Raw genomic sequence first — 13,846 nt, 5'->3', positions numbered from 1 at the left:
CATTGAACAAACCATTACATGCCCCACTCTGATGAGGAAATGTTCAGAAGTCAGCAGACTTCTGTGCCATTTTATATAGGATTAAGGTTTTTTACTTGATTTTGTGCCAATTATGTTAAGAAAACAAATCTCTTCTACTTACAGCTCTGCTTTTGTCAGAAACTCTGTTGTGGGTGTTTGATTTACTCAGAACTTGATTCTGTGCTTATTTTTAATTCAAATGTGAAATGGTGAAGTCTGACTGCTTAATTGTTTCTGACAAAACAATCTATTTAACAGAGGTTATTACCCAATAAATACAGGCTGCAGATTTTGCTTTCTGAGGCTTGCATGCACAAAGTGTTCAGAGGGAATATCTAACACTACATTTGCTAAGAGCAAACTTTTATGCCTTTAGTGCCATTTTGGCTGCTTTCATAAGCATTCCTGCTGAGGATTGGTTTGGCTTCCCATATAAATTGATGTTTACAAAGAATTTATGTTCATACCTAATTTGTATGTATTAATGTCTAAATGCAAAAGTAAAAGGGGTTCAGAAACTACATTTTATAAACCCCTAGCTGTATGGTAAACCCGTGTGGCAAGATGTAAATTGCTCCTTATTGTTACAAATAATGATGAATGCTGCTGCATACGTTTTGCTGAAGGCTGAGCAATGATGTCAGCTGGAGGAAAAGTGATTAAAGATTGCATAATTAATTGGAAATTGCTACCCTGTGTTTACTGAAATGAAAGAGCCATTTGGATAAAAATGGTCTCTGTTTCTTTGGTGAATAAGAACGTTGTAAAGAGGTTGCCTGACCTTGTGGAGAGGTAACTGGGGAAAGGGTCCTGCATGTATTACTCTCAAACATTTCATCAGCATATACTGGAAGCTTCCTGTTGTCTGTGGTAATCGTTATACATTTATTACATGTATCCTGTTGCTACATTACAGACTTTACCATCCTGGAAAGTAAATATTGCTCATGATTATGTTTAATTCTCCCTCAAATTAAGGCTGGATCAGAGATGATTCAAGTTAATGGAAAAACTCACATTGATTTTTTTTTTTCTTTAATAATTTTTTGATTTTTATTCTTTCAATGGTGTTTGGATATTATCTGAAACAAAATTGATTTTCTGTGTACTCATCCAACTTGGCTTGCAACTCAGTAGCTAGAAGAATTATATCTAAAAGGTCATAAAATAGACTTAACAACTGATTGGTTAATTTTCTTGTGTCCTCATAGTCCTTTGGTGGGATTATTTAGATAAATATTTTTATGCTCATAGTATTTTGCTGATATGATCATAGTCATATTGTGACCATAGTGACCATACTGTCCTGGCAATATGAATCCTGTGCAAAAATAGGTTTTTGCCAGAATATCTTGTTCTAGTTTTTGTGCTTCTCTTGAAGAGAAAGAGTGTGTCAAAAACTCCTAGGTCTCTCTTACATAGAATATGTATTATATATACATATCTGTATATGTACACATATACATATGATATATAGAATAGAATAGAATAGAATAGAATAGAATAGAATAGAATAGAATAGAATAGAATAGAATAGAATAGAATTAACCAGGTTGGAAAAGACATTCTAGGTCATTAAGTCCAACCCATCATCCAACACATCATCAACTAAACCATGGCACCAAGTGCCTTATCCAGTCTCTCCTTAAACACCTCCAGTAATGATGAAGAATAGAAAAATAAGATAAGATGTATGCTAATCTCTTCATGCATTACTTCTTGAACAGTATTCATAAAGCACAGAGATTCATTGAGGGTCTTGTTGTTGTAATTGTTTGCTAGCAAAGACCACATAATTCAAAAGAGCTTGTATTTTTCCAGAGCTTCAATCCCAATGTTTTAAAGTTAGAATGATATATTTTGAGTATTTAAATGCATGATCTAACAAAAGATCATGAGTTGTGAGTACAGTATACCTAGAAGTAGAGCACCATTATTTAGACATCTGAACTTATACCTATAGATGACTAGGCTGTGGATAGTAGTTCTATATAGAGGTATAATGTGGGTTTGGAATTTATTTATGTGGAGTTGGTAAAAATGCCTCTAATTCTCCTATGCTATAAACAGCAGCATCACTTTTAAAGTTCATTTATTTATTACTCATGATACTCTTAAAATTCTTTTATTGCAGGGAGCTAATATTGATAGTGTTGACATAGAAGGTCGATCCCCACTTCTGTTGGCCACTTCCTGTGCATCATGGAAAATTGTGAATTTACTGCTCTCAAAAGGTAAAAAGAGATATTCAGAGATGATGTACTTCATTTGGGCAGAGTTCATACACCTTAAAACCTTTCATCTCACTTTACAGGACTGAATTCAAGTTAAGAGTATAGTGTACAGTCAGCTGAGCTAAACAGCTGCAGCATGCTGGTATTGCCTGAGATAATGGAAGAATTAGTGTGATGATTACATCCCTTTGTAATACAGAGTGAATGGGCTGCATTCCTTAGCAGTTCACAAAGTAAGCAGAACTATGGAATAAATACACCATTTACAGAGTGTCATGTTGTATGTCAATGATCAGTCTTTCAACATTGAATCCCATATTTCAAGGTGTGATTTGGTATAATCACAGCCACCTTGAAAATATTTGAGCTGTGTCTTTCAATTGCTACACTTTTGCTGTGAGCTAATTATTGTTAGTGTACCTTCCCTTGTTAGTAGTACTGTAATTGATTTTATAATAAGCCCTATAATAAGTTTTGAAGCTGTAACAAGACCACAACTCTGAAAGCTTAGAAGAGGTGATTATCTGCATCTTTAAACTGCATCGTGATTTGTGGGTGCTCAGTGTCTCTGAATGTTAAGGGCTCCACCTAAACCTTAGTGCTGTAGTGAAATACAAACTGCACACACACCTGAGATAATGACAAAAATCTGACTGCCGGGAGGGGTTTTACAAGTAAAACTATATGCTACAATGTTGACTTGAAATAATATTTGTTTTATAGATTTTTAAACACATTTGTTCAACATTTGCTCTTTTTTCTTAAATATCATTTAGGAACAGGCTCTTTACTATGAGGGTGATGGAACACTGGAACACGTTGCCCATGGGGGTGGTTGAGGCCCCATCCCTGGAGATATTCGTAGTGGGGCTTGACAGGGCTCTGGGCAACCTGATTCAGAGGGGGTTGGACTAGCTGACTTTTAGAGGTCCCTTCCGACCCAGACCATTCTATGATCATCAGTTAGCACCAGGGGTCAGCAGTTTTGAAGTCACTGGTATTTATTTCCATGTTTATCTAGGAGCAAATGTATCATTAAAGGATCATCTTGGTCGGAATTTCTTGCATTTGACAGTATTGCAGCCTGGAGGATTGCAGCATCTGAATGAGAAATTTCTGCAGGTACAGTAAGCATCACTTTATGTCTTTGTGTTACCCTTACTAGAAAATGCAATGGAAAAAGCAACTACCATTTTTGTTTGGATTGGCTTTAATCATCTGTGGCATGTTTTGAGTTGCCCAGTGCCACAGAATGCAATTTGAAGAGGTACATATCTCTTCCAAAAACATTTCAAAGCCAATAATACAGTTTTCTTATTGCCAGGCAAAGGAATAACATAATCCCATAAATTATTTTGCTGTTGGGGGGTTGAATAGCTCAAGAGGTATGCAATAATATGCAGAACTTTTCACTTCTATTTTCCCAGCTTGCATGCAGTAAAGCTAGGGAATGTGCTCATATTAAGTCAAGGTCTAGGACTTAAATAGTTTACAGCATATTCTGTAGGAGCTTTCTGTGAACTGGGCTGTAGTGAAGCCTTTGAGATAGTATGAAAAAGCATTTCAAATATGAATTTGCATTTGGCTGTACTGCATGAAGCACTCATACTTCTAGTGTCCAAGCTTGCTTTCAGGAATTAACTTTGCTAGTCTCTAGGGTTCCAGAAAAAAACACATTTTAAAAATGAATCAGGTGTAACTGATCTTGCAGTACTTTGAGGACTTTTCCAACCTTGTTGATTCTATGATTCTATGATGTGTAAGCAACTTTGATTAGTAACGCAGAATGGATTTAACCTCCACTTTCAGCAGTTGTAGAGAAGCAGTTTTAAACCAGGGTGATAACTCTCCATTGTTTGTATTGACTTTCTCATTATTGATCATACTCCTAATTCAGACAAAGGAGTGGAGCAGAATGGGGGAAGAAGTTTTTAATTGCTTTAAGAAAGGTTGTACATAAGATAGTACAGCTGGCAGCCAGTCACTGGTGGTGTCCCCCAGGGATCAGTGCTGGGCCCCGTCCTGTTTAATATCTTCATTGATGATCTGGATGAGGGGGTTGAGTCAGTCATCAGTAAATTTGTGGATGACGCTAAGCTGGGAGCAGGTGTTGATCAGTTAGAGGGACAGATGGGCAGAGTCCAACATGATGGCATTCGACAAGTCCAAGTGCCAGGTGCTACACTTTGGCCACAACAACTCCATGCAGAGCTACAGGCTGGGGTCAGAGTGGCTGGAGAGCTGCCAAACAGAAAGGGACCTGGGGGTACTGATTGACAGCTGGTTGAACATGATCCAGCAGTGTGCCCAGGTGGCCAAGAAGGCCAATAGCATCCTGCTATGGTCTAGTAGGCAGGAGGTCTTGGATGACAGGTTGGACTTGATGATCTTTGAGGACTTTTCCAACCTTGTTGGTTCGATGATTCTATGATAGTGTTAGAAAGTATAGACTGAAAAGAGGGAAATAAAGAAAGAAAACCAGAGGAAATAAAATTACCCTGCAAACCACTGAACTGATGGTTCCTGATAGCCAGCAGCTTTTTTACTGAATTCAGACTATAACCTATCACGATGTTCTTTACAAGCCTTCTGCTGACAGTAATGAGTTCTGTGGTTGAATGGCAACAAAGAAGAATCTCTAGTATTATACTTGTAATGTGGGTGGCTTGCAGTAAGTGGCAAACTGCTCTATTCAAAGAGTAGTTGTCTGAAAAGAAGGTGACCCACAAATAAGCAGATGTTAAATGCTTGTTGTTACTACATTTATTTTTCCTAAAGTTTGTTTCTTACTTTTAGATACTGCTTTAAATTATTAATGCTTTTGTTACAAGCTATTAGAATCTGTAGAGTATTAGTGATAAAAACATAATTCTCTGTGTTGGGATTTTTTTTTTTGATGGGCTAACAGATGGAACATATCAAAAACCTTGTAGTGGATGAAGATAATGAAGGATGCACCCCACTGCATTATGCGTGCAGACAAGGTGTGGCCCTCTCTGTAAATAATTTACTCAGCCTCAACGTGTCCATCTACTCTAAGAGCAGGGACAAGAAGTCACCATTACACTTTGCTGCCAGGTTAGTAGTGCAGTCTAGGCCCTGGAGCCAAGGCCTTTGCTTTCTCATCTCTATTTCTTTGACATTCATTTGCACATTTTCCTTCCAAAGCTATGGGCGCATCAATACCTGCCAACGACTCATAAGAGATATGAAAGACACAAGACTGCTGAATGAAGGGGATAAAAAGGGAATGACTCCCCTTCATCTGGCAGCTCAGAATGGCCATGAGAAGGTAGTGCAGTTCCTTCTGAAGAGAGGGGCCCTTTTTCTCTGGTAAGTAAACCAAATTCTATGCATTAAGGGAAAGAAAGAAGCCATCATTCTCCATTGTATTACCATCTGCTGGGTTCATAAAAAAGAAATATGAACATATTTAATCTATTAACATTCATATATAACGATGAACATATTTACTATATTAATATATACAAAATGAAAGCATGTTTATAAAATACTAGTAAAACTAAGCTGATTGTGCCTTGCTTCAACCTGACACACAGAATCACAGCTAGCTGTAAAGCAAGGATTTTAATACTGGGGAAACTGATGTTTCTCCAATACAACTGACAGAACATTGAACCTTTTGATGGAAAAAAAATGGTTTGGAAATATTTCAATCATGTCAGCTTCATTTACAGGCTTAAGTAGGGGTGCTTAGGATTGGTTGTTCACAAGCAACTTGCCTTGCTCTCCTAAGTCCTGCTTTTAAGCCAGAGATCTTCAGATCGTAGGCAGCTCTACAAAAGCTTCTAGGCACACACTTGTAAAACCAGCAGCCAGATACCAAAAGTTCAGAGTCCTGTTTCCAAGGCACACTTTGGAGCTTTAATTTTCAAGTCTTGTGTTTCCAAGTCCAGTGCTACATCTTGAATGCTTAGCATTCTGAGGAGGACCTGTCACATATTCATTATTTGTGACTGCTGAGGACCCACTAAATGGACTACCATCAAGTCTTTAATTTCCACTTTCCTTAGCTAGACTAGTACACCTAGCAGTCAAGGCTAGACATGATAATATGCACTTATGTATCTGCATATATATGTATGTGTGTACATCTACAGTGTGCACATGGATATATGTATATATTTAGGCTTAATTTAGACTTAAGTGTGGCATTTTTAAAAGAAATGTCCTGGTAGGTTCTATGTGATAAAATCATAGAATCAATAAGGTTGGAAAAGACCTCAAAGATCGTCAAATCCAACCTGTCACCCAAGACCTCATGACTACTAAACCATAGCACCAAGTGCCACATCTAATCCCCTCTTGAACACCTCCAGGGATGGTGACTCCACCACCTCCCTGGGCAGCACATTCCAGTGCCTAACAACTCTCTCCATGAAGAACTTTCTCCTCACTTCCAGCCTAAACTTCCTCTGGCACAGCTTGAGACTGCGTCCTCTTGTTCTGGTGCTGGTTGCCTGGGAGAAGAGACCAACCCCCTCCTGCCTACGACCACCCTTCATGTAGTTGTAGACAGCAATAAGGTCTCCCCTGAGCCTCCTCTTCTCCAGGCTAAACAATCCCAGCTCCCTCAGCCTCTCTTCATAGGGCTCGTGCTCGAGGCCTCTCACTAGCCTCGTTAAAGGCTTGCTGAGTTTTGTTTATATTAAGATGAAGTTACATTAATAGGAATTATAATGTCCTGTATTTTCACTATCATTAAATGCACAGTTCTGGAATATGGCTGTGATTCTGTTGCCATGTATTAGTAACAGAATGTTGCAAACATTGGTGTCATTGTCAAGGGATTTACAAAGAAGTGGGAGCAATCCAGATATATACAGAAATAGAAGAAATGAAAGAAGGAGGCTCAAATATTGTTACTGAGTTGAATCTTTGACTTCCAAATGATGCATCGTTAATCACAGGATAGTTGACAGAAGGCATGGTGTCTCTGCAGTAGTCATGCCAAGGAAAAGAGGCTTGAGTCAAAGGAGGAGGCATTTACATTAGCTTGAAATGTATAACCAGTATTCAGTTTATAATTACTAACTTTCTACTGCTCCATGTAAGTGATTATAAAGGTTGGACAGCCCTGCACCACGCTGCCTTTGGAGGATACACTCGCACGATGCAGATCATTTTGGACACCAATGTGAAGTGTACTGACAGAGTGGATGAAGAAGGGGTATGTATTCACACAACATTCATTCTTTCTTGTCTGCTGGTACATCTAGACCAGTCATTGGTGGTAAGCTACTAGTAGTTTTCCCCTGTGTCTTTCATGTGCAATGGTGAATTTTGTGGTACATTTTAATGCTTAGATTAACATGCAATTGCTGAAAGTATTACCCAGTGTCTTGTGTGGGAGACTTAAAAGCATGCCAGTAGTCTGGTGGAAAACATAAACTACTGACTATGGTTAGGCATGTCCCTCTTGCCCCCTTTACAATGCCAAGAGTATTTGAACAGTGTAGTACAAACACTGGTAATGTACATTTAAAGACCTTATACAAAGTATCAATTATGGATCATTAACATGCTGTTTGAAGTCTATCTGTTCTGCACAGCAGTGTCCAACAGATACAGCTCCTATCTTGCTCTGAAGTTTGGACGTGTGCAGTATCTATCAAGTCAAGATACAACACATTTCCCAGATTGGAAACATCTTGTATGAACCTGGCTGACAGTTCCCCATCAGAAAACATAGGGTAGTCATTTCAAAGAACTATTCAGTTTCCAGCACAGAAGATGTTGCTGATTTTTCTGGAAACTGGTATTGAAATCATTTAGAATTGTAAGATGGGAACATACCTTGCCTAGAAATTAAGGAAAAGGCAATGCTTTGTTCTTAGTTTCCCTCATCAAAACCCGGATTGCTTTTGGATGCTTCTCTTTCTGATTGTCTAAAGTAGGTGTTCTGTATCTTCAGATACCACCACTTTCACCTCTTTGTTCTTGCAGTTTGTTAGTTACAAAATGAAAATACATTAATGAATTGGCTTCTCTACCTGCAGCTGAGTTTCCACTTCAGATTTAGCAATACTGGAACAGTAGACATAGAGTAAAATGTTTGTAATTTCTGTGACAATATTTATTGTTGCTAATAGAAGTATTCAGGATTTGCAGGTGAGTTTAGCATGTGGTTTTTCAGTGTCAAAAGGACTGTAAGATGTTCTGAAGAAATTCTTCACCGTGAGGGTGGTGAGACACTGGAACAGGTTGCCCAGGGAGGTGGGAGAAGCCCCATCCCTGGAGGTTTTTAAGGCCAGGCTGGATGTGGCTCTGAGCAACTTGATCTAGTGTGAGGTGTCCCTGCCCATGGCATGGGGGTTGGAACTAGGTGATCCTTGAGGTCCCTTCCAACCCTAGCAATTCTATGATCCTCTGTAGTCCTCTTTTTTCACAAGTGATTCTCATGTATTCATGGCTGTGCTACTCTCCTGTGCAGAACACAGCTTTGCACCTGGCTGCAAGAGAAGGACATGCAAAAGCTGTAAGGTTACTTCTTGACTATGGTGCGAAAATTCTGTTCAACAAAGCAGTAGCTTCTTTCTTCCATGAAGCAATACACAATAGGAGAAAAGATGTTGTATCTACTGTCATCTTGCATAAAAGGTGAGGTACACAGAAAATGCTTTCTTGAGTTTGTTTTCCATTGTGTTTTGGTTTGCTTTTTAACTGAGATGAAGCTGTGAAAACCTATAGTTAAGATAGAATACCTATTTTAAAAGCCCAGATTGTGTTTCACTCTGTTCTAGTGACAGCAAATAAAAATGGCAGAATTGTAATGGACTTCACACATGTGGCATGCTGTTTTCCATGTGGCATTGAGCATTCAGATTCTGTAGCACATAGAAGCCTTTAGAAATAAGTTATCCTGCCCATGTCTTCCCTCTTCTAACACAGATCATTTTGGCCTTTCACATAATTCTTCAACGCTTATAGAGTTTTAATCAACATCTGAGCACAACTGACAGCAGTCACGAGATTTGAGATGAAATTGGTGGTTTAAATATTTAAAAATGTGGCTGCTCAACTGCAGCTCAGAATATTTTGTCTTACAATATTGTCATAAAAGTGAATTGAAGTGTTGAACCGCTGCCTAATGATCACATTAGGCAAAGTTGCAGGAACACAGACAGTGTTTTACTGTATTTGTTACTACTCGCCTCATCTTGTGACCCAAGATTGCAGCTTCAGTTCATGTTTCATTTCTCTTTTTTTGTGAGCAGGTCTTTGCATAGTTGAAACATGGATTATTCGTAGAGAATCATTCACAATGATATTCAGTTACTCCCCAAACAGATGGTTGTCCAATTGATGGAATGTAAACTTGTCACCTATTGTGATTTGCAGGATAGTATCTTAAAGGAATCTAAAATAAATTGAAAGCACTTAATTTAACAGAGGCAACTAATTTAATATTCCATTATCTTAATTCATTTTTGCAGATGGGAAGAAGCTGTTGTGGCATTCTCTCACTCTTCTAGTGCCAATAAGTGTCCTTTGCTGGAAATGGTTGAGTATCTTCCTGATTCATTTAAAGTAAGTTCTCTGCATATGTTAAAGAGGTGACTGCAGCAAACCCCCTTACTTATGCTGTATCATTTGTCATTGTTTTTCAAATGCTGTCCTTGCTAATATTAAAACATAAACAATATAAATTCTCAAATAAATTAGATTTTGGTGGTAGTTCTAGTTTAGCTTGCTTAATTTTTTTAGTATTATGCAAGGCTGTTGGATTCCTGAGGTCAGTTGAGTTACCAGTGTAAAAGTAGTATGAAAAGCAGTTTAAAAGTGACGGAAGTCAGAATAAGGGCAAAACCCATTTGGGATATTTTCACTTTCTAAGCTGTTCAATGATGCTACAGAAATGCTTTTTATTAAACTAGTAACTTGCTATGTATATATCTAAAAACATTTCAGGTTTTGTACAACTAGCCTTGCAAACAGCATCGTTTCATTATTTAACCCCTACATATAGGCTCTGAAGTTTCATGTCTCCAAAACACTCCACAAAATCTTACTCCATTCACTCACTTCCATTGACTGCTGCATTTGGGAGGTCATTTTTGTCAGGTGCAAACATATAATTTCTGCATCCATGTGATCTTGATTCTCTTTTCTTTTCATCTGCAAAGCTGGTTTTGGACAACTGCATAATTGAATCTTCAGAGGAAAAGACAAGTCGAGACTTCTATGTAAGTGAATGAAAACATTTCTGAAGACAGTGCATTTTACAGTCAGGGTGGAATGTGTCACAATATGCCTGGCTGTAGGTTAGCAGGGGTATGTTGTTTGGGTAATAACTAAATTTAAAAAGTCTTCAGCTTTGCTTTAGGCTGCTGATACTGGACTGAATTCTAGGATCTCTTCAGTATTTTGTATAGGTGCAGTTACAGTTCTGTAGTTGGTAAATTGAAATCAGACAATATTTAAACTTCATTTATAAATGATTCAGTAGTTGTTCAGGGGGAGAAAACGTTTTTGAATCTGTGCTTTTCAAATATATTTGTCCAAAAAATCTTCAGTATTAGGATGACTTTTAAAAATCATTTAATCAGATAACAAGAAATCTTCAGCTATTAGTCTCTTTATCAGCAAAGCCACTGATTTAATTCTCTTTATTGCCTCTGTGAGACTGAAATGAGCATATATTTTACTAGAAGGTTTGGGAAGTACACAATATGTATACTTTCATGTGTCTGTCAAGTTCACACAGATAAAATGCACATGTAGATGTATGTCAGATCTTAACAGAAAAGTACAGGTGGCACCTTAGTTTATCATTTGGGTTGTAAGCAGCTTTGAAGTTCAGTTTCTGTAACCTTCATGCTTATGCATTTTATCACATTTTATGCAAGTATCACAAGTACCTCATGAGCTTCAATAAGAGCAAGTGCAGGATCCTGCAACTGGGTTGGAACAATCTTCACTATCATTACAGCCAGGGGGATGAGGAGGTAGAAAGCAGCCCTGCAGAAAAGGACTTGGGGGTGCTGATGGGTGCAGAGCTGAGCATGAGCAGGCAGTGTGAGCTTGCAGCCTAGAAGGCAAATCACACCTTTGCCTGCATCAAAAGAAGTGGGGCCAGCAGACCCAGAGAGGTGATTCTGCCACTTTGCTCTGGTGAGACCTCATCTGAAGTACTGCATCCAGCTCTGGAGCCCTCAATACAGGAAGGACATGGATCTGATGGAGCAAGTCCACAGGAAGGCCACAAAAATGATCAGGAGGTTGGAGCACCTCTGCTATGAGGACAGGCTGAGGGAGCTGGGGGTGTTCAGCCTGGAGAAGAGAAGTCTCTGGGGAGACCTAAGGGGCAATGGCTTCAAACTAGAGAAGAACAGATTTAGGTTGAATGTTAGGAACAAGTTCTTTACTATGAGGGTGGTGAAGCACTGGAACAGGTTGCCCAGTGAGATGGTTGAGGCCCCTTCCCTGGAGATATTCAAGGTGAGACTCAACAGGGCTCTGGGCAACCTGATCTAGTTGAGGATGTCCCTGCTTGCTGCAGGGAGGTTGGACTAGATGACCTTTAGAGGTCCCTTCCAACCCAAACTATTGTATGATTCTATGATTAAACCCGAGAAGTCTGCATACTCTCTCTGCTGTATTAATTCCTGCAGTCATGCTGGATATCAGAGAGTATGGATATTTCCAAGTAACAGTGGCAGAAGACATTATATCTATTTATGCATATCAAAAGCCAAGTAGTATAACTGTCATCAATAATTCAGTCCAGTGTGTTTCTCTTCCATAAATTCTTGTCCAAAATTTGAATCAGTAGGCTGCTTTCACAGTGCTGAGGAGGTGTGAATGCTCTACAGTTATCTGTGAAACCACAATGGAAACCACCTTATTCATTATTACACTGGATTGTGCCTACATCATGAACAGAATACTGGCACTTGTTCTGCTACTGTTCTTTTTTTTATGGTATTATCAAAGCCATATAGCTTCTAAAGAGAAGCTTGCCTTCAAAGTCAACATTAAAATAAATTCATAGTATAGTCTCATAGTATCATAGTATCAGTCGAGGTTGGAAGGGACCACAAGGATCATCTAGTTCCAATGCCCCTGCCATGGGCAGGGACACCTCGCAATGGATCAGGCTGGCCAGAGCCTCATCCAGCCTGGGCTTAAACACCTCCAGGGATGGCGCCCCAACCGCCTCCATGGACAACCCATTCCAGGGCTTCACCACTCTCATGGTGAAGAACCTCCTCCTCACCTCCAGCCTGAATCTCCCCACCTCCAGCTTCATTCCATTCCCCCTAGTCCTATCACTACCTGATATCCTGAGCAGTCCCTCCCCAGCCTTCTTGTAGGCCCCCTTCAGATACTGGAAGGCCACAATTAGGTCACCTCAGAGCCTTCTCTTCTGCAGACTGAACAGCCCCAACTCCTTCAGTCTGTCCTCACAGGAGAGGTGCTCCAGCCCTCTGATCATCCTCGTGGCCCTTCTCTGGACACATTCCAGCACCTCCACATCCCTCTTGTAATAGGGGCTCCAGAACTGGAGGCAGTACTCCAGGTGGGGTCTCACCAGAGCTGAGTAGAGGGGGAGAATCACCTCCCTTGAACTGCTGGCCACACTTCTCTTGATGCAGCCCAGGATCTGATTGGCTTTGCAGGCTGCAAGTGCACACTGAGAGCTCATGTTGAGCTTCTCCTCCCCCAGCACCCCCAAGTCTCTCTCCTCAGTGCTGCTTTCCAGCCAGTCACTGCCCAGCCTGTATTTGTGCCTGGGATTGCCTTGACCCAGATGCAGGACCCTGCACTTGCTCTTATTGAACTTCATGAGGTTGGCTTGTGCCCACCTCTCCAGCCTGTCAAGGTCCCTCTGGATGGCATCTCTTCCCTCCAGCATGCCTGCTGCACCACACAGCTTGGTGTCATCAGCAAACTTGCTGAGGGTGCACTTAATGCCACTGTCCATGTCCCCCACAAAGATGTTGAACAAGACAGGTCCCAGGACTGATCCCTGAGGGACTCCGCTTGTCCCTGGCCTCCACTGGGACATGGACCCATTGACAGCCACTCTTTGGGTGCAGCCATCTAGCCAGTTCCTTATCCATCTAGTGGTCCACCCATCAAACCCATGTGTCACCAGTTTGGAGACCAGGATGTGGTGTGGGACAGTGTCGAAGGCTTTGCTCAGGTCCAGGTAAACGACATCAGTTGCTCGCCCCTCATCTATTAATTTTGTCACCTGCAGCTTACAGCATTGTGAACTTACAGCTATGAGAACAGCCTTTTCAAGCTGTTATATTTTAAGAACAGATGTGTACTTTTTAATGTACAATTGAAGATGTCTTTGATCATCTGTGGCAGTTTTAGGCTGGTGCCTAGGAAATTTTCCACAGATCTTGAGTAGAAAGTGGTCAAATGTAAATAAATTACTGTTGGATGTAAAAGGAAAATAATCATAAGGTCTGATTAATCCCACTGGTCTGATAACTAACATAAAGTTAGTTGTATAAACTGACTTTTTCTTGGCTCTTCGCTCTAGCAGATACTAGCTGGTTGCTTCTGCTGGCTTGCTGACCTTGCTGCGTTTCTTTGTTGTGGCTAAGTACTAA

At 40.1% G+C, this 13,846-nt stretch overlaps 1 protein-coding gene across 1 annotated transcript in view; it reads left to right on the top strand.

Moving 5' to 3' along the window:
- The window catches only part of TRPA1 (transient receptor potential cation channel subfamily A member 1), a 45,152-nt gene that overhangs the window by 14,841 nt on the left and 16,465 nt on the right, over positions 1 to 13,846 (top strand). The window contains exons 9-16 of the mRNA XM_068155440.1: positions 2,156 to 2,255; positions 3,277 to 3,377; positions 5,164 to 5,333; positions 5,424 to 5,588; positions 7,332 to 7,446; positions 8,710 to 8,876; positions 9,713 to 9,806; positions 10,403 to 10,462. Of these exons, the coding sequence (XP_068011541.1) occupies positions 2,156 to 2,255; positions 3,277 to 3,377; positions 5,164 to 5,333; positions 5,424 to 5,588; positions 7,332 to 7,446; positions 8,710 to 8,876; positions 9,713 to 9,806; positions 10,403 to 10,462 (972 nt within the window). The remainder of the gene's footprint in view (positions 1 to 2,155; positions 2,256 to 3,276; positions 3,378 to 5,163; positions 5,334 to 5,423; positions 5,589 to 7,331; positions 7,447 to 8,709; positions 8,877 to 9,712; positions 9,807 to 10,402; positions 10,463 to 13,846) is intronic.

This window comes from Melanerpes formicivorus, unplaced genomic scaffold (assembly GCF_026170545.1).
Source record: "Melanerpes formicivorus ecotype bairdi unplaced genomic scaffold, bMelFor1.0.p_v2 SCAF_32, whole genome shotgun sequence".
NCBI lineage: Eukaryota > Metazoa > Chordata > Aves > Piciformes > Picidae > Melanerpes > Melanerpes formicivorus.
This window is presented reverse-complemented; position numbering and strand designations above follow the sequence as displayed.